This window comes from Bactrocera neohumeralis, chromosome 5, assembly GCF_024586455.1.
Source record: "Bactrocera neohumeralis isolate Rockhampton chromosome 5, APGP_CSIRO_Bneo_wtdbg2-racon-allhic-juicebox.fasta_v2, whole genome shotgun sequence".
NCBI classification, from domain to species: domain Eukaryota; kingdom Metazoa; phylum Arthropoda; class Insecta; order Diptera; family Tephritidae; genus Bactrocera; species Bactrocera neohumeralis.
In genome coordinates this window covers 39,808,297-39,828,498 of record NC_065922.1, presented here as the reverse complement: position 1 = coordinate 39,828,498, position 20,202 = coordinate 39,808,297, and the positions used below count along the sequence as shown (strand labels likewise).

The window sequence follows — 20,202 nt, the reverse complement described above, 5'->3', positions numbered from 1 at the left end:
AGAATTTAGTTTACTATCCGAATGGTAGTCTTGTACTGCACGCTCTTGACTCTGGGAAATAATATACAGAAACTAAAATTTCAACAGCTAAGATTTAAAATACATATGATACTCGTATAACCATTTGTTACGATTTTATTTATTGAGAAAAAGCAGTATAGCCTTTTTGATTTCGAAAAGTTCGTCAGATAAATCAAATGTGTAGGAATGAGAATTAAAATCATGACAAATTGAACGAAATGGTTCAAAATTTGACAATATCTTAACAGTAAAAACCGCCTCGAAAAGCGAATCGCATTATGAAATTTAGTTTCAGATAGGAGAAAAGAACGGCTAACTGTGCATTCAGGAATTTTACTAAAAGTATAATGCCAAGCTCTTCTCTACGGCTTGTAGACTTATAAGTATTAAATGACTAGTGTAGTAAGGTGGACTTAATTTCCGATCCGAAATGCCCTAAGGCGAAAGGTAAAAATTGTTTTTGTCCCGACTCTAGCTTTTTAGAATGCATTTTGTAACTAGGATTCCATACAACAGCTGGTATTCCACTATATGTCTCATCAAAGTTATAAAAAGTGTTTTATTAACATACGGATCTCGAAATTCTTTAAACATTAGCCAAAATGTGTTGAGTCGATCCATAGGGTCTCTGCTGTCTCTTTAACTTTTTCGATATTAATCTCAAAAACAGAGGTAGATGAACAACTCGCATGACTTTGACCAAAACATCGGAAACAATCGGAAATCTTGTTCGGTCGGTGGAAATATTCTTGAAGTACACATTTTGTCTGGGAAGTTGAATAGAGAAATGCTTCTTATGCAGGCTATATCATTGACAATGTCACAATCTGCTGAAGGATACATTTTCTCTTTGGATTAATTTTCGGCATGTCTATAAATAAGCCTCAAAATATCATAATTTCCCCATTGGCAAAGATTTGTAACAAATTTTTTCAAATTAAGTCTTCAAGTTCAATCATTTCGCATCTTCTGCCGGCAGTAACGTTTTTGTTAGTATTCAGAAATATTATTTTCACAACATATAATATTTTAAAAATTGTTCCCCGTAAAAATGCATACTTAGATGGATGGGTGCAGCCATAATCATAATTTACAATTACAGTAGAGGCCCGCTAATCCGGACATGGCCTAATCCGGATTCCACTGTAATCCGGACAGGGTTAAAAAACTCAAAATTTCTATTATGTCCCTTGTAATCCGGACCGACATTCTCTATCCGTATTCTCTAATCCGGATCACATGTTTATTATTCACTACATTCGCTTTTATGCTTTATTGGTTTATTTTTTTTTGTTTTTTTGGAACATGTGTATTATTTGTTATAATAAACAAACAGAAATTTATAAATATTTTTTCATAATACATAGTTGTGATATGTCTTTGGTAATCCGGATTTCCTTATATTCCGGATAGGGGACGGTTTTAATTGATCCGGATTAGCGGGCCTCTACTGTATGATTCGTTTGTATATATTCATTTCTTAAAAACGCACACATTACTGTTTTTTAACAAATAGTTGGCAACTCTATGCATATATTGTTTTCAATTTTAATCAGAATCTGTGATTTTTTTCACTTTGTTTCCGGATGGATGGCGTTGAACTTGGCCAAGGTACAATAACTCAAACGGCATCCTTGCCAATCACCCAGCGAACAAGTAATTCATACATACCTGCACGCATACCTATACAAATACCTGTTCATCCCAATAATTTATACCAATTAACAGAATGCGCAGAGTGTTCATATCCTGCAGAGTTCCATCCGGAAGCACAATTCAGTACAAAACATGCTAAGTAAGTCATTACAGCAATTACAAAGCTCATGATTACATAAAGTTTTACCAACATATCTTAAGTAAATATGCGTTTTGTATGATGTATGAGGAGGAAAATTGCAGCAATGAGCAATAATAAACCCAAAAAAGCAAAATTAAAAAAGAAGTGAATACTGCAATAATTTAGGCCCTAGATAATTGTGTGCTGCGTTTACTTAAATATATAGACTAAGCCTTTACTAAATACACACGCAGCCACGAGAATGTATACAAGTGTAAGTGGCCGCATTCACATGCTCAGCGACAGCTGTTAACAAGAAAAGACGCTGGCTTACGCTCAGCATCAGCCCAGCGCTGCACCGATGCCCACGGTTACAAAATAAGCAAATAAAAGCGAATTACGTGTTTTTGACCAACATAAACTTTTTATTTCCCGCATTGAAACGCCAGCTACGTGAAACACAACAGCAGTTAGCCACTAATAAATATACATACATACATACATGCATACATATGTATGTAAAAAAGTGTGTGTGTTGACAGCAGCAAGGCGCAACAACAAAAGAAAAGCCGTGTATGCATTTTGTATCATCATCTTCATTGATTGCATTGCGGCGCGTAACTAAAGTCGGGAAGTGATTTCGGCAGCGACGAGCGTTACGAGCAGAAGCATTGTTGGGCAGAGCAGATCGAGTGGACAAGTAGCCAAGTAGTTGTGAAGCGACAAGATTGAGGCCAACGCTTGCCGCGAACTATTGTCTGGAGTTTTAAGCTTGTCTGCCTGTCTCAAAAGAAGAAAAGCAATTTTCAGTTCACTTTCGTTAGCCAATCAGTCAAGACGCGTTTAGCTCGTAACGTCCTTGCTAAAAGTAATTTGTATTAATAACAAGCCTATGTGATCTTGCAGAGAGAGAGCACGATTTGAAGAAGGTTCTCAAAACAAATAATATTCGCTCACGAAAATCGGTAGTTCGTTACCAAAAAGTAACGCGAGAGCGCCGCGTAAGCTCACTATGCCAATAGAAACTTAAACGAACCTTCATTTCGGCCACCTTCGTCCAACGCTGTTAATGTATTTTTACAACAAGCCGCGCCGCGCAGCCGCAATTCGAATTTGTGCTATCGCACAAATCGGTCGACACCGCTTGCGTACGTTACACACTCGCCCGCTCACTGGGTAAGAAAACAAGTCGCGGCATACCAAAAACGAATTTCAACGCGCTGATCGTTGAATAACACACCGAAATACCACAATAGTGCACGGTGCCCGTAAATAAGGAAAGTAAAAGTGTTCCTCCTCTGGTGTTTTGTTCATTTATGGAGGCCTGAAGTTACGAAACACTTGTAGAAATACTCATAGCGCAAGTATAACCGCCGAAATTGGAAAGCAAAAGAGAATACTGAAAAAACAGATAACAGTAGAGTGGATGTATCGCTAAATTGAACAGTTTTTCGAAATCTTTAGTAACGGTTAATTCACGCATTGCAGTTTCCTTCAATAAATTTATTTCATTTTGGATGATGTAGTTAACATTTGGTTATATTAAAAGAAAAAACAAATAAAGTTGTGCGTTTAAGTGAAAAGCGTTAATAAAATGTCAACAAGCCAGTGGGTGCTAATAGGAATTTGCCCCATATTTTTTGAAAGTGCACTAAGTCAATAATAACAACGAGTCACGAATAAGTACAACCAAACTACGAATCAATAAAAAATAAAATCCAAACGAAGTGTGTATCAAAAACCGATTTATTTTTAAATAATTATTTAACATTTTGTCCACAATGTACCCCCCTCTGGTACATATAACGGTGAAGCCAAAAATTGGCTTTTATCTCGCCATTTTAGTGACTTTCTTGAATGTAGCGGAATATGGCGCCGCGATCAGTAATGGCGACCTGCCCAAAACCGCTAACACATCGTTGCCCGCAATGATGTCCAGCCATAGTACCATCAATCTCCAGCTAACCGAGTCGCAAGCTGGTGAAATGGTGATGAACAAGGTGACGGCATCACAGTGGAGCCCGCGAAACTCGGTGCGACTAAGAGATGTGCTGAGCATTTTCGATATATCCAGCGTGGCGGAGCATTGGAGCAATATCCAGAAGGCCATTGGTAACAATTGCTCCCAGGACTTGGAACTTTACATGCGCGGATTGAATGCAGCCGATATCTGGGCGGTGAAAAGTAAGTAAAATATATGAGTTGCGGTTATTTCAACAAGGGGCCCCACCAGTGTATACCAACTTACCTCAGGCAGTGTATTTGTGTGTGGGTCTGTAAGGTGCATCTGTTATTTCGAGAAATTTACGAAAAACAGTTACACAACAGTATACTTACATGCATATATTGATGCGTATGTACATATGTGTATAGTTGCACTGTTACTTTAGGATGTGTCATACTGAAAGCCAATCAGCCGTGTGTGCTAATACAAGGAAAACACAGAGAATACGCAATCTTCGGTTTGCCCCATTAAAAAACTGCTTCAGCCAACAGCAAGACACGCTTGGCATTTTGCCATTTTCTTTTTGTAGTACCAACAAAAATAACGTCGAAATACAAATCAAAATAAAGAGCTGAAAATTTTGTCGGAATTTTCAATTTCACAAAAAATTATCCAAATTATTTACTAAAGCAGACATTAGTATATTTATAAAACGAATTAGCAAGGCGAAATGAGTGGTCATTCTGAAAGATATCGAGAAATTTTTTTTTTTACTTTTTCTTGTAGATTTTGGTTTACGTTCTCCGACCAAAATATGAAATATTTGACACAAATTGTCAAAGAAATAAAATGGAAGTTAGTAAAAATATTTCGTTAATATTATTTGGGTGGTATAAAACAACAGCAACTCCTATTAAGATTTGTTATACAAAATAATTGAATATTTGATAATTTAGTAATATTATATTATTTAAAAAATTGGTTTGACCATTTTAAATTTTGTACCAGATTCGATATTTTGAAAATTATATATTTTGAAGATTTAAAATTAATTTTAATACTTATATACGATGGTTGATCGATTGTATTAATTATATAAGCGGTTTTTTAAGTGACAACAAAGTTGCTAAGAAGGTATTATAGTTTTGTTCACATAACGAAGTCCTAAAACTAAAAGAGAGTAGGGTTATATATACCAAAGTGATCAGGATGTCTATCTGTCCGTCCGTCCATGCAAGCTGTAACTTGAGTCAAAATTGAGATATCATGATGAAACTTGCTACACGTATTTCTTGGCTCCATAAGATGGTTAAGTTCGAAGATGGGCAAAATCGGCAGACCGCCACGCCCACAAAATGGCGAAAACCGAAGACCTATAAAGTGTCATAACTAAGCCATAAATAAAGATATTAAAGTAAAATTTGGCACAAAGGATCGCATTAGAGAGGGGCATATTTGGACGTAATTTTTTTGGAAAAGCGGGCGTGGCCCCGCCCCCTACTAAGTTTTTTGCACATATCTCGGAAACTACTATAGCTATGTCAACCAAATTCTATAGAGTCGTTTTCTTCAGGCATTTCCATATACAGTTCAAAAATGGAAGAAATCGGATAATAACCATGCCCACCTCCCATACAAAGGTTATGTTGAAAATCACTAAAAGTGCGTTAACCGACTAACAAAAAACGTCAGAAACACTAAATTTTACGGAAGAAATGGCAGAAGGAAGCTGCACCTAGATTTTTTTTTAAATTGAAAATGAGTGTGGCGTCGCCCACTTATGGACCAAAAACCATATCTCAGGAACTACTAGACCGATTTCAATGAAATTCGGTATATAATATTTTCTTAACACCTTGATGACATGTACGAAATATGGGTGAAATCGGTTCACAACCACGCCTTCTTCCAATATAAAGCTATTTTGAATTCCATCTGATGCCTTCTCTGTATAATATACATACATATACATTAGGAACCAATGATGATAGCGGAATAAAACTTTACACAAATACGGTATTTGAAAAATATGTAAATGACGTATAATGAAATCTCGATTATCACTTTATCATGCGAGAGTATAAAATATTCGGTGACACCCGAACTTAGCCCTTCCTTACTTGTTTTTTTTTTTTTTTTTTTTTTTTTAATTCAGCTTTATCGCTGACTTGTCATCTCTCTAACACTTGCCTGACGACTTTTAAACACCATATCCTTCACTTTCTTAATATTTTCATCAGTTGAAGAGGTCGTCCAGAATGAGGCAAGCCTTCAACGATCTTTCGACCGTTTTTGTAGACTTTGTAACGCTCATAGACTTGTATTTTTGATATAACTTAATCACCGTAAACCTTTTCTAACATTCGAAGCGATTCTACACACGAAATTTGTTTAACAATACAAAATTTGAGACAAATTCTTGGTTCGATATGTTTATCCATTCTAAAAATTTCAACGCACTACAGAGGTGTACCAACTTAAGCAGCTGCTGTAAACAAATGGTTGACAGCTCATATTTCGCATAGTACTTAAGCACAGTCCTGCCAAATTTATATATCCTTTGAAAATTTAAAATTAAATTCATATTTGACAAATTTTGAGTTCTATTTTTGTTAACCAAAATAAACTCAAGGTCGTTTGGAAGTTCACTTTTAAAACATATCTACTTCGTCAGTAGGAAGCGCAGTGTTACAGCATCACTACTTTCTTCATGAACATTGCATAAGTGATTTAGTTTCCACACCAAAGTTGAATAACATAGCTTTTTACACGCATACATAAATACATAACAGATTTATTTAACACTACAGATTACCTAAAAGTAGTAAACTTTGTTTGATTATGCAATCAATTAGGGCTCGTCCGTCCATTTGACGCAATGGCCAAATATCTGCATGTCTTTAATTATATACTCTTGCTGCTAATGTGGTCTGCATAGCTGCGAACATACACATGTACATATGTATGTATGTAACATATACGCTGGTATATGTACACAGATTAGAGACTTTTGCACCATAGCACAGTTTTCAAGCTTTGCTTTTGCATTTTGCCATTTTTTGCTGACCGCGCCGCTGGCCCCGTCCGCGCGCCGGCTCGTCCACTCAGCGCAAATCGAAAGCAAGTTTCCAGTTTGGGTATTTGGTTTGTTGCACTCTTAATTGTTGGTCGCCGCAAAGTGTGTCAAAATATACAAGTTTTGAATTGTTTTCTTTCCTTCACTCTTTTCTTTATTGTATGTATGTATGTATCGTATTTGTATATGACTATCAATGAGCTACGCTCGGCACTTGGCCGATTAAGGTGCCAATTATAAATGGAGCTTCATGCTTCCAGCAGCATTCTGACTGCAAATGCTTAATTTCCGACCATCCAAGGCGGTGTTCGACGCCAATGACAAGATCAGTTTTTAACTACAGTTACACACTAAACCAATCAAGCAACCAGTGTAAACACAAACACGAATCGTGCACAAAGTAAACAATCGGAAGAAGAAGAATGAAAAGTATCTTATGGAAAACAAAATTGGTGCAATATCAAGTTTTAAATGTTAACTCACGAGCTGCTCTAGCGATAGGCTCGAGACTAGCGACTGCAAGCTTACAAAAGAATACAACAACATACCACACACATTTAGGTGTGTGTGTGCACCGAATACATGCCCAAATTGCTGCATGCTAGGGAACTACTTGTATTCCGTTTCATGAACTGATTATCAGGTTTAATGAAACTGTGTTATATGTTCGCTTTTTGAAGGTCGGTGAATTATTTCATGCATCAGGCATATTGCTAAGCTTCTGATTGAAAAATTAAAACATATGGCTACTTAATACTCGTAAATGCCGAAAAGTTACAAGTGGCTTACTGCACACATACTGCCAGACATTTAAGTTCATGCACATATCAAGTGCAAATGCGTGCATACACACACCTAAGTATGTGTGTGTGCATACTACATGCTCAAAGCGTATCAGTTTTGAAGGTAACGCTAGATAAAAAGGTTAAATGCAGCCATTGAATTGTCGGCATTTGCGGCTCTCAGGTGTGACTATCTGGTTGATCAAGAGTTCGTTTATGCATTAAAGAAGGCCGATTTTATGAGCAAAATAATAAAGCTCATATATAGTATATAATAGATATTAATTGTAATTTTGAATAAAATTTAGGCCCAAGGTTATATTGGCGGAAAGCTTACGAAATAAATTGCAAATAATTACTTCGTGTTTTTCTATTACTAACAATTTTAGCTCGTTTTTTTGCAAGATAAACGCAAATATGACAGCGATAAAGTATATTCTTACTTATGTATATAAAATTTTCTTTCATTTAACATAGATATCTACATAAAAAACTCTAGGTCGGCTTATTACACTATTTATAACTCAAGAACGACAGGGCCGATGATCTCCGATTTGTTAAATTTGTCTCCACATCGAGTAGCTATATTAAAATAACTATTAAAATGCCGGAAAGACTTACTCAAAAAATATGTATACAAACAGATCGGAAATACTCGAATAGATATGAGCAAAGAGATAGTAGGAAATTATATAACAATCATCAAATCGATTGGTCTCTTTCAATTCAGATAATTCAGGTTATAAGCATTTCGTACTACAAGCTTCACTACAGAATGTATGGGAGATCTTTGAACACAATCCACAAAAGGGCGCCATGCTGTTATGACTCGATCGGAGTCAGACTTATCAAACACGATGACAAAGAATGGCTGTTCAAATTGTTCGGTTAGAAATGTGAAGTCCTTTGGCTTATCACACAGATAAGCGACGCGACAACTTCAACGCACCGGCACAATGCTAGAAGTGTTGATTTGAATCGAACAGCATTTCTATACAATTGCAAGAGTAATGTTTATCCTTCCGTTGATATTAACACGTCAATTGAAAAGTCCACAGCCTACCTCAGTAAAACAAGCAAAATTCGGGTTTTTTTATTCAACATAGTTTCTTTCAAGGTGTATCACGATTATAGCGACCCTCCAACTTTTCGTACGTTTTGTCTTTTGCTGCAAAATAGGCCTTAGTTTCTGCGATCACCTCTCTATTGGACGAACATTTTTTCCCAGCAAGCGTTCGTTTGAGGTCTGAGAACAGGAAATAGTTGCTAGAACTGGAGAATACGGTGGATCGTTTTCACTGACATGTGACATAATGCATTGTCCCGGTGAAACAACACTTTCTTTTCCTTTAAATGCGGCCGTTTCTCGGCGATTTCGCGGTTGATGGTCCTTCCTTTCTCAAGGTAGTCAATAAAAATTATTCCTGCGCATCCCAAAATACAGACGCCATAACCTTGCCAGCCGGCTGTTGGCTTTGTCCACGCTTTGATATTCACTTTACGGTCCTCCAAAATTTCGTCGGTAACAACAGTTCACTGCGTCCACCGTCTTCTGTGCTCATTTCATCACCTCTAAACTTAGCATATCAATTCTTGATAATTGATTATCCTGGGGAAGTGACCGGAAACTTGCCACCAAGCCAAGTTTTTGCTGTATTTTTCCCTTCAAAATGCATTATTTTATCAACATGCAAAATTCCTTTTTATCTTTATTTTCACAATAACAAAAGTTGCTTCACTCAAAATGAAATAATTCGCAAACTAATGATGCGACAGCTTTTAAATTTATACAGGGTTTGTCTGGAAAGTAATAGAACTGAGTCGAACCAAACCTCATAATTATTTAAAAACTTTCAAAATAGGCTCCAAAGCATTGAAGGCGTCACGGAAGCTATTCTCCGGAATAGCCTGAGTTCCGAGGTGCATGCTGCTTGGATCCCCTCTGTCGTCTCAAAATGCCTGCCTTTGTCTCGGGATCATACTCAAAGATCCATGACTCGTCACCTGTGAGTTATCCAAAAATTGGTGGTCACTTTCAGACATGTTCAAATTTTCTTGGCACACTTCCACTCGCCGCAATTTCTGGTCGTCAGTGAGCACTTTTGGGACCATCTTCGCGCACATCTTGAGCATGTTCAAGTGTTCGTCACAATGTCGTAGACTACATATTTTGATAAATTTAACATCTGGGCAATTAAACGAATACTTAGTCGACGGTCTGAGTTCAAACTTTGCGCGTCAGTGTTTTTCGAAGTCACTCAGCACAGTCTTCATCAGCGACCTCTTCCCGGGCCTCCAAAAAGGCCTAGTGCCACCGAAACACACAACTTCTTGCTAATGCAACATCTACATAGGTAAGCCTGCTTGATCATATCAAACGGTTTTGTCGCAGATTTACCGAGTTTCACACAGAATTTAATCGCGTACCTCTGCTCTAACGAATGCTGCGTTTTCGGCCTCGCGCGAAAATTTTGTCCTAACTCTCCAGGTGCTCGCTCTCTACCGAAGTACAATCGCGGCAGAAAAAAATCAGTCCTATTACTTGCCGGACAAACCCTGTACACGCTCCTTTAAAAGTATTTTTGATTACATTTTTATCCTTAAGGAGTATAATTTGATTTTCGTATATATCATTTGATTACTAATTATGGAATAAGTGAAGCAGCTTAACCTAAATACCAATTAGTGTACTTATACGATATGAACCTAATTACTTTAAAAATCATTTAACCTCCTCTCTGACCAAATAGTCAGTTTAATAGCTCAATATACCCTTACATCAAAAATATAAATATAACTAATTAGAAATGATGAAAACACGCTATTGCGCGCTGAATATGTACGCAAACCTCCGTCTATTCATACCGTTAATGAAAATGTTAAGTAATAATCGGCATTCAAGGGGATGAGTTTCAAAAATTGATTTATGACAAGTGTTATTAGCAGCTGGCACTTATGCGGGTGTCAAGAGATATGTCATTTTCCACGATGAAATAGCAATAAATTTAACTCTTCACGTACAATTCGTATGTAACTAAAGAAACTCATCAAATATTTTGTCACATGCTATTTTTAAATGAAATTCTTTATTAAAATTAATATGATTAACATAAACAATAAATGTTTTTTGCGATTCTCAGAGGATATCGAAGCTAAATTCATCACAATTTAAGAATATATGTACATACATACATATATTGCTTACATCTTTACAAACGTTCAGTCATGAATATTCATTAAATATTTTGAAAACATAAACAACATTTGGCAAATAAAATAGAAAACGAATAATAACAAGTAAGAAAGAGCTAAGTTCGGGTGCAACCAAACATTTTATACTCTTGCAACATTTTGTACTCAAAGCTCCGGGACTTCTGTCAGGAAAATGTTGGAGTTGAGGGTAGTATTGACCCGATTTTATGTGTTTTTGCCAGTAACACATACTATTAACATGCCACATACTAAAAAAATGTTATCTGGGTTTCATTAAGGTACCTCACATACACCAAACAGCAATCATAAAGAGTAAAGTCAGGCGGATGTTCGAACATCCTGATATTAGTTATAGTAGTGCTAGGTGAAGTTTTTGGAAAATTGTTTCTACGTATATTTAAAGCACAAAGATACGCTGTTAAGATTTAAACGCCCTCTGTAATTTCCATTAAGATAAGTTAAATATTGGCGAATATATGCATTATAAAGTCACCCGGAAATTCGAAAATCTTTATATTAGGTATATAGGCGCTCAGGAAAGTACTGACCCGATTTAAACCATTTTTGGTAAAAAGTCTTACTACTCGTATTGTCCGGAGATGACTCTCTCTGAATTTCAATTGTACATACCATACGTTGACCGATATTTTCGGTAAAAAATCAACATTAGGTACTGAGGTCCACATATTCGGTACTTTGGAGCGTGAAAAGTTTTGTTTGAATTTGCACAATTTTTTGTCAAAAGTTAGAATACTTTAAAGGCATTATTCGAGCAAATATTTATTCCGTTGCATTAATTGCTTCTTGATTTGTGTACTGGAAAGTGAAAGAATAAAATGGAATTTAAAATTGTGTTATGTGGGAAGTAGGTATGGCTGTTACAGTGTCGATAGGTGTTCTAAAGTTGTTTGTCGTGAGCGAATGTCGTTAATGTAGGGTTGGTGGTTTAGGAGATATGTACATTATACCAAACAGAAGGCAGGGCCACACTCACTTTTTCAAGATTTTTAGACCACAGCTGCCCTCCACTACTGCTCCAAAATTACGTGCAACCGTTAGATGAACAAAACTACTATACTCGTAGCAACATGTTGCAAGGGTATAAAAATAATTGAATACGAATAATTGTTTTTAGAATCTATTTGCTTTTGAAGCATATACTGGCAAAATTGTAAGCGATATTTTGGTATGCTTGACTTTAATTAAAATTCAGCACATACACACTTACATATGTGTGTAATATTCGCATATAAATAAATATAACGCGTTGCTTTTGGAATGCCAGATATTAAATATTGATGTGGCAGGAATGATTCTAGTGCGCAATAAATTACGCTTAATTTATTGTAAAAAACATAAATAAGTGCAATTAAATAAAAGTAAATCATTATTATTCTAATTTTAAGGAATTCTGAGGGCAAACATGATGAAATGTCTACTCAGTAATCACTTCATGCAAATGTTATGTAATTAGTTAGGCAAAAACGCCTTATAAACATGATGGTGCGTTCAAACTCCATTCAGCGTCATTAAGAGATTACTTGCCGAGACTTTTCGATGAACTCCTCCGACATTAACGCAGGTACGAAACTCACAGATTTAACTTAATTAGCTAAAATAGTGATTAGCTGAGATCATTTGCCGAAGCGACAGTCTTTATAATCGCTGCCATTCATGCGATCACCTTAAAAAACTAATGCATATGCAGGTGTGTATAATAGACAAGGTATCAGGGTGCCCGCATGTTATCCCGTCAATTTTAATATCACTTTTCACATTAAGCTATTCAAATTATATAAGTACAAAAAAGTTGCTAACATGTTTAAAGCATTAAGCAGATGATTGAGCAAATGGAACTTAATGAGGGAGCTTTACACTTTTTGCTACTGAATTCAAACCAACTATATTTATATGTACATATGTGTGCAGGTCTAATTGGTCACTGAGCCAAAAGTTTCAACCAGGTCACGCAAAAAGAAAGGCAGCCAAGTTTAATTAGCACGGTGATGACACGGTTGTAGTTTATTAAACTTGATACTTAATTGGAAAGCCAAAAACCTGGCGTCGAAAAGTGTATGCCACTGAAATCAAGTTTATTATACCCTGAACAGGGTATATTAAGTTTGTCACGAAGTTTGTAACACCCAGAAGAAAGCGTCGGAGACCCTATAAAGTATATATATAAATTATCAGTATGTTGAGCTGAGTCGATTTAGCCATGTCCGTCTGTCTGTCCGTCTGTATATACATATACGTTAAAAATATTTTTAAGATCTCCGAAAAAATTGTTCAGATCGGATTACTATAGCATATACATACATAGCTTCCATATAAACTGAACACAAACATAGTTACTAAAAGAAATGCACCTGTGAAGGGTATATTAGCTTTGGTGCAGCCGAAGTTAACGTTTTTTCTTGTTTTTCCTGTCATTCCATCGTGCATATCCTGGGTCATTGTTTCATTGAGAAGATTTGTAAGATTAATGCAGAAAATGTGGGAGGATAATGATTACATATTGACTGTTAAAAATATTGCCTTAATCAAAATATTCCCAAAAAATATTCCTCGACTTTTTTTATACTATGTATTGATGGGAATATCTTGCAACATAAACAATTTTCGGCAATTTCCAGTAATACTTCCGCTGATATAAATCCTTTGCCAATATTTTATTATTTCCGTACCATCATTCGAGTGTCTGTTTGTACTATTGAAATAGTATTTTACTCAATGCTTACCGATATATGTATGTATATACCTATACATACATATGTAAACCATAATAGTGTTTTCTTTTTGTTTTTGTATGTTTGTTTGCCTCGGGTAATCTGTGAAATGTCTAGATCGATTTTTGACTTTGTCCTAGCATAAATAGTTGATGTAATAGGGAGTCACAGACACGACACTTTCTTTATATTTTTTAACGTTCAATTTTTTTTTAACTTTTATTTTATTTTTTTTATTTTTTTTTTTTTTTTTTTTTGTTTTCACGGATTTAAAATTGCCAAATTTCAAAACTCCCAGAAAACTTTCCAAGTAAAAATACTAAATGACTGTACTATTCCTATAACACCGTCAAATTTTACATTGGCATTTAAAAGATTGCAATTCGCTATCAAGGCCAATTCTGAGTTGACAATCAACAAGCAATCACAAGGGCGAACGTTACGCAAAGCTAATTTAACAAAGGTTTGCTTTGCCTATGAAAGTAGCAAGTTTAGTTAATGGAGTTGTTGTTTTAGTCCAAGCACATTGTATAACAAATGTTTTATACTAAGAAATTTTTCAATAAAGCTAATTCGATAAACCGAAAATAAATATGTAATAAGTAAACTAAAAATGCAAACAAGAAAAAAAATATTAAATGGGGAAATATGAACAAAATCAATTATTAATGCACAAACTAGGAGAATTTCATAAAATTTTGCATAAATATTTTTATACGCGAAAAGCAGAATCAATAAATTGTCGCAGACTCTGAGAACTGAGCAATAACTTTTTTTTTAATTTCACGAAGACGAAATCGCTAGAAGATATACATACATATGTAAGTATTATGTACATATTTATACATTGTTGATACAATCCACTTCTGTAGCTTAAGCCAAATACATATGTATGTACATATAAGCACGAAAATTGCAAACGAAAACTTAACAAAAGTAGCGAAATGTGCTATAAACAACGGAATTGCGATTTAAGACATGCGAGTAATTTCTTTCATGCAACATCTATATCAGGCTATAAAATACACTTATGTACATACATATATATACATTTAATACGCTTATAGATATACATCTGTATATACATATGTATATGCTGCATTTCGTTAAATGGTTTGCATTGTTGGTGGCTCACACTATTGTTGTAAATGGTTCATACCAACTTTACTGCGTTTTCAATTCACATAATTATCTTGATTGTGCAATTGGCCACTCTTTTATTGTATAATTCCAGTCATGACGCATTAAATTGCAAGATAAATAAAAATAACGGCGAGCGTGTTCGTAGAAATATTGCAATATGTCAATTAACCTTAACCCAAATATATTTTCGCTACAGACATTGCCAAATTATCTAAACATAAGCTTTAAGTCCTAAAATAAATAAGCAGACATAAATTGCTACAGAGTATTATAGTTTTTTTTATATACATATGTATGTCTGTATGTATGTAAGCATATATTTAATGATCAGGATGGCGGGATGGGTTGAAATCCGTGCGATAATTTGAGTAAAAATTAAGATATTTTGATGAAACTTACTACACGAATTCCTTGTTTGGAAAGGAGACATTATTCAGACATTCTGATCTTACATTGTGAAAATGGGCGATATTAAAATACAGCCGTGCCTACCTGCGATTTACATATAACAATTTTATATTCAATCTGATCTTAATTCAAATACAACTTTACACAAATAGTTCATGTGATGTGCGAAAGTGTGGACCTCAGGGTATATGGCATATTTATCGGAAATATCGGTCAATATCTAGTATTGAAATTCGCAGATAATGTTTTATTGACAACAGCATGCGCGTTTGAAAAATGGCTCAAAGTGGATCAATGCCTCCTTTAGCCTTTACCTAGTATAAGAATTTCAAACTCAAATCTCAAATATCTTAGAAAAATTAGCTTTCATATGTTATACTATAAACAAGAAAAAACGTTAACTTCGGCTGCACCGAAGCTAATATACCCTTCACAGGTGCATTTCTGTTAGTAACTATGCGTTCAGTTTGTATGGAAGCTATGTGCTATAGTAATCCGATCTGAACTATTAAAATCGGTGATTATATTGTTACCTTAAGCGGTAATCCTTGCCAAATTTCGTGAAGATACCACGTCAAATGCGAAAGTTTTCCATACAAGCCCTTGCTTCCGATCATTCGGTTTGTATGGCAGCTATATGCTATAGTGATCCGATCTGAACAATTTCTTCGGTATTATATTATTTCTTAAACAATAATTCATGCCAAATTTCGTAAAGATATATTGTCAAATTTTAAAGTTTTCCATACATGAACTTGATTCCGATCGTTCGATTTGTATGGCAGCTATATGTTATAGTGGTCCGATATCGGCAGTTCCGACAAATGATCGGCTTCTTGAAGAGAAAATGACGTTTGCAAAATTTCAAAACGATACATTAAATAGTGAGGGACTTGTTCATACAGACAGCCAGACAGACAGACGGACATGGCTAAATCGACTCAGCTCAATATACTGACCATTTATATACATATATACTTTATAGGGTCTCCGACGCTTCATTCTGGGTGTTACAAACTTCGTGTTGCTTAATTCCGTAGAAGAAGCAATCTATGGCGAGTGTAGTCCAAATTATAAATTCGATGTTATTCAGTTTTTATTCTTCCTTTTATTTTTTATTTTATTTTTCCTTTTCGTATATACATATGTATATGATATGAAATGTTTCCCTCTATATACTATGGCGATTTTCTTATGTGGAAATGTTCCGCAATGAAAACTAAGCCACCGTTTCGCTGCTTTTACTACTTGCTTACTTGCTTCTACGTATATAAACATATACATATGTACATATAAATTATAGTATGTACAATACACACGTAATTATGCACGGATAAGTGCACAAACTACTTCATTTCATTTCTGGTAAAAGCAGTGCGAAATTATGTAATTCACCTAACATTGCTAATAACTCAAGTAAATAAACCATAATATACATACATTTCTAGGCAGGTACCTTTGCTTTCTTCGAAATTTGGTACCTACAAATATTTGTTATTCATAATTAGAAGATTTTGATTACTCTTAGCACAAAATAAAATATAAGAAAGAGTTAAGACTTTTACGTCGATATCGAGGAAAAATATACATACCCGATGAGTGGCGTTGGCTTTGAAATGACAGAGGTCTGCTTGCTGTTGGATTTGACGTATTGAGAATAGCACAAAATAAGGAACTACCAAAAAAGTAGTGATAAATATGGCATTATTCTAGGTTGTTTTATGAAATTTATTTGTGAAAACAATTTTGGACAAATGACCACCACGGCTGAGTTTACAGTAGCTTATCCGATCCACCCAATTTTGGATTACTTTCTCTATGGTTTCAAGCCTTATAGCAGCTACAGCAGCTTGAATCTCGTACTTTAGATCTTGAATTGTTTCTGGATGGTTGGCGTAACATTTATCTTTAACAGCTCCTCACAGAAAATAGTCCAACGGAGTTAACTCGCAGCTTCTGGGAGGCCAATTCACATCACCTCTTTTGCTGATTATGCAATTTTCGAAGATAGGGCGTAAAAGAATGAGTGTAGCGTTTGCTGTATGGCACGTAGCGCCCCTAATGTGACAATTCTGCTTGTTAACGTAACCATCGAGGTGGAAATGAGCCTCGTCCGAAAAGATGATTTTTCGGTCAAATTGACCATCCTCGGTCAAACTTTCAAATTTTCAATATTTCCCAGTTTTCTTCTAGTGAATAGCGACCCATTTCGTAAACTTTAGACTTTTTACTGAATATCTGTCACTTTCCGAATGGTATTTGACGTTTCCAATGTCGAAATATAGATAATTCCAATTTAAAACGTTAGATGGCCCACCCTTTACATAAGTATACTTGAAACTTATGCATAAGTATACTTGACTTGGACCATTTTAAATACGATTAAATAAGATAAAGCCTCGAAAGAAGAAAAAGTAGAAATTTAAGAATACAGAAGTGATCAATTTTAGTCAATAGAAGAGAGCAAACAAATCTTAGATATTCTAATTACTTTAAAACTCATTTAACCTCCTCTCTGCCCAAACAGTCAGCTTAATAGCTCAATATACCCTTACATCAAAAATATAATTATAACTAATTAGAAATGATGAAAACACGCTAAAAACACGAAAGAAGAAAAAGTAGCTTTTTCCTCAACCGCTCTTGACGTAATCAAAAAAATCTAAGTGCAATAAAACCAGCTAACAAATTATGTAACATTTACACCAATCGGCTTCCTATAACAAACTTTGGTTAAAATTGGAGAGGAACTACTACCTATTTAGATACAAATAAATTTGGGCATACTTTCGCTCGAATTTTTATTTCGTTTTTTGTTATTTTTTCTTTTCGCTTGAATTCACACTAAAACGAGTACTAGACAGTCTAAGCGAAACTTTCATTAACACGTTGATTAAACATATTTATCCCTAAGTGAGAGAATTACGTCAACCACACCATAGATTTCAGGATGTTGTATTTGCTTACGTAGGTACATACATATATCGCACACTAACCACAAAAGAGTCACAACTCAAAAATATTCAAAATCAATTTTTTCAATATATCAATTGCTCTACCTAGCTAAGAAACTTCATTTTCACCACTATCTTACTTAACTAGAAAATCATCGTTTTGTGTTAATTGCCATTTTTCGAGTTGTGACTCTTTTGTGGTTAGTGTGCGATATGTGTTTAACACCCACTTTGTATGCTTGCACGAGTGTGAGGCATCTGCATATTGGCATATTCGTTTATGTTTGCTTGATATGATGTATCTACAAATACCGTTGCCTCTATAGCTCAAAAGCCTTCAATGTTTTCCAGTTATGGTGAACCGATTACTCACGAAATGCGTTGTGTCTGATTTTTATCTTTGATAAAATGTTAACTGTGATTAGAAACATGTAAGCTCTGTTGTCTATTACCTGCGTACGTTAAACGGTGCGCATCAGTGATAACCTCAAATGCAGCAAAAAGAAGTGGAATTTACATAGTCGTCTACGGCGGCGCGGCTGCCTAAGCGCATGCAAGTGTGTGGACATTGAAACTCTGCCTCGTCTATTGTAAACAACATTGTGACAATAACAACTCAGAGAGTGTTTGTACTCGTGTAATGAACGCACGACTAATACCATTTCAAATTGGTTTTGTCCAGTCGGCCTTGTGCCGAATCTTGCTCAGAGGCAGCAGCATGCACACACATTACGCTTACATGTGTATACATATGGCCTTATCTAAGTATGTGTGTTGCTTGTAGCTATGTCAGAAACAAAACCATTTAGCAGTCATTGCGCCAACTTTCGATGATTGCCGCTGAAAGCCCCCAATTAAGTTTGGATTTCGAGGCGATAATTATTTGCCTTTGGTCTTACTCTTTGTTTTCATTTATTTTACTTAATTTTTATAACAATGTGGAATTTCTCTTGAACTGTCATTGCGATGAACAATGAGTGGGCAGATGCTTTGACAACATGAAAAAATGTATGTGGTCATGTTGGAGGCCAAGTTCAGGTAAACATGACCTGCGGCACTGAATCGCATTAGAAGTCAAGATGAATTTTTTGTTGCGTAAGTGGTTTGATGGTTACAATGCGTTGGCATATTTACTTAAATAAAATATTTTTGTAAAAGCAACAACCTTAATTAATTGCATTTACAAATTAAAACAAATCTCTCGATAAATTTTTGCTTTGGCAAAGTGGGTAACTATATATGAATATAACCTTAAAATATATTACAATGCAAAATGCATTCCACTTAAAAATACACATTTGCATGCACATAATCAACCTTCAAGTGGAGTTAAGAATAACTTAATAAGGAAAAAAACGTTTATGAAGAGCTACATCTTGATTTTGAGCAGTCAGTTCTAATACTACTAGCAAAAAATATTAAGAATAAAAAATATTCTTCATAATCTATGTTGTCCCCCCCCCATTGGCCCCAATTAGAAAGTTTTTTCAATTTCCGGTATAATTTTTCAATGCGCATAGCGATTCACGTTTAATGTCTTCATAGCTAGAAATCGTTCAAAAATTCTCATGCAGTATGCGACCATTATCGTGCTGTGAAAACTAAAAGTTTTCGGCTCATAATTCCGGCCTCATTTTACGAATAGCTTCGCGCAAATGACGCATAGCACTCATATAGTATTCCTTGTTGACAGTTTGGCCGGTCGGAAGGAATTCGAAGTGCACTACTCCTCGTTAACCGAAGAAAATTGTCAACATAAACTTGATTTCTGACCTGCTTTGACAAGTTTTTTCGGCAATTTCTGCCGAATGAAAATATTTCGACGAATGGGATTTCGCGCGTAATTTAAATTAAGAAGTCTTACTTTTTTTGCCCACAGTCTTTATCAGGAAAACAAATGTTTCAGTTTAAAATACAAAAACTTGATTTGGTTCGGCGAGTTTGTATGGTAGCTACATATGTATGTATATCCTATATTAGTCCGATATCATTGGTTCCAACTAATGAGCAGCTTCTTTAGGAAAATAGGTCGTGTGCAAAATTTCAGAACGATATTTAAAAAACTCCGGGACTAGTTCAGTCATACACAAGACAGACATGGCTAAATCAACTGATTAATTGTAGCAAACTTAATAAAACGTGTTCAGGATATAA

At 35.3% G+C, this 20,202-nt stretch overlaps 1 protein-coding gene across 1 annotated transcript in view; it reads left to right on the top strand.

Moving 5' to 3' along the window:
• The first annotated feature begins 2,594 nt into the window (after nucleotides 1–2,594).
• The window catches only part of LOC126758708 (nose resistant to fluoxetine protein 6), a 32,461-nt gene continuing 14,853 nt past the window's right edge, over nucleotides 2,595–20,202 (top strand). The window contains exon 1 of the mRNA XM_050473069.1: nucleotides 2,595–3,982. Within this exon, the coding sequence (XP_050329026.1) occupies nucleotides 3,580–3,982 (403 nt within the window). The 5' untranslated portion in view covers nucleotides 2,595–3,579. The remainder of the gene's footprint in view (nucleotides 3,983–20,202) is intronic.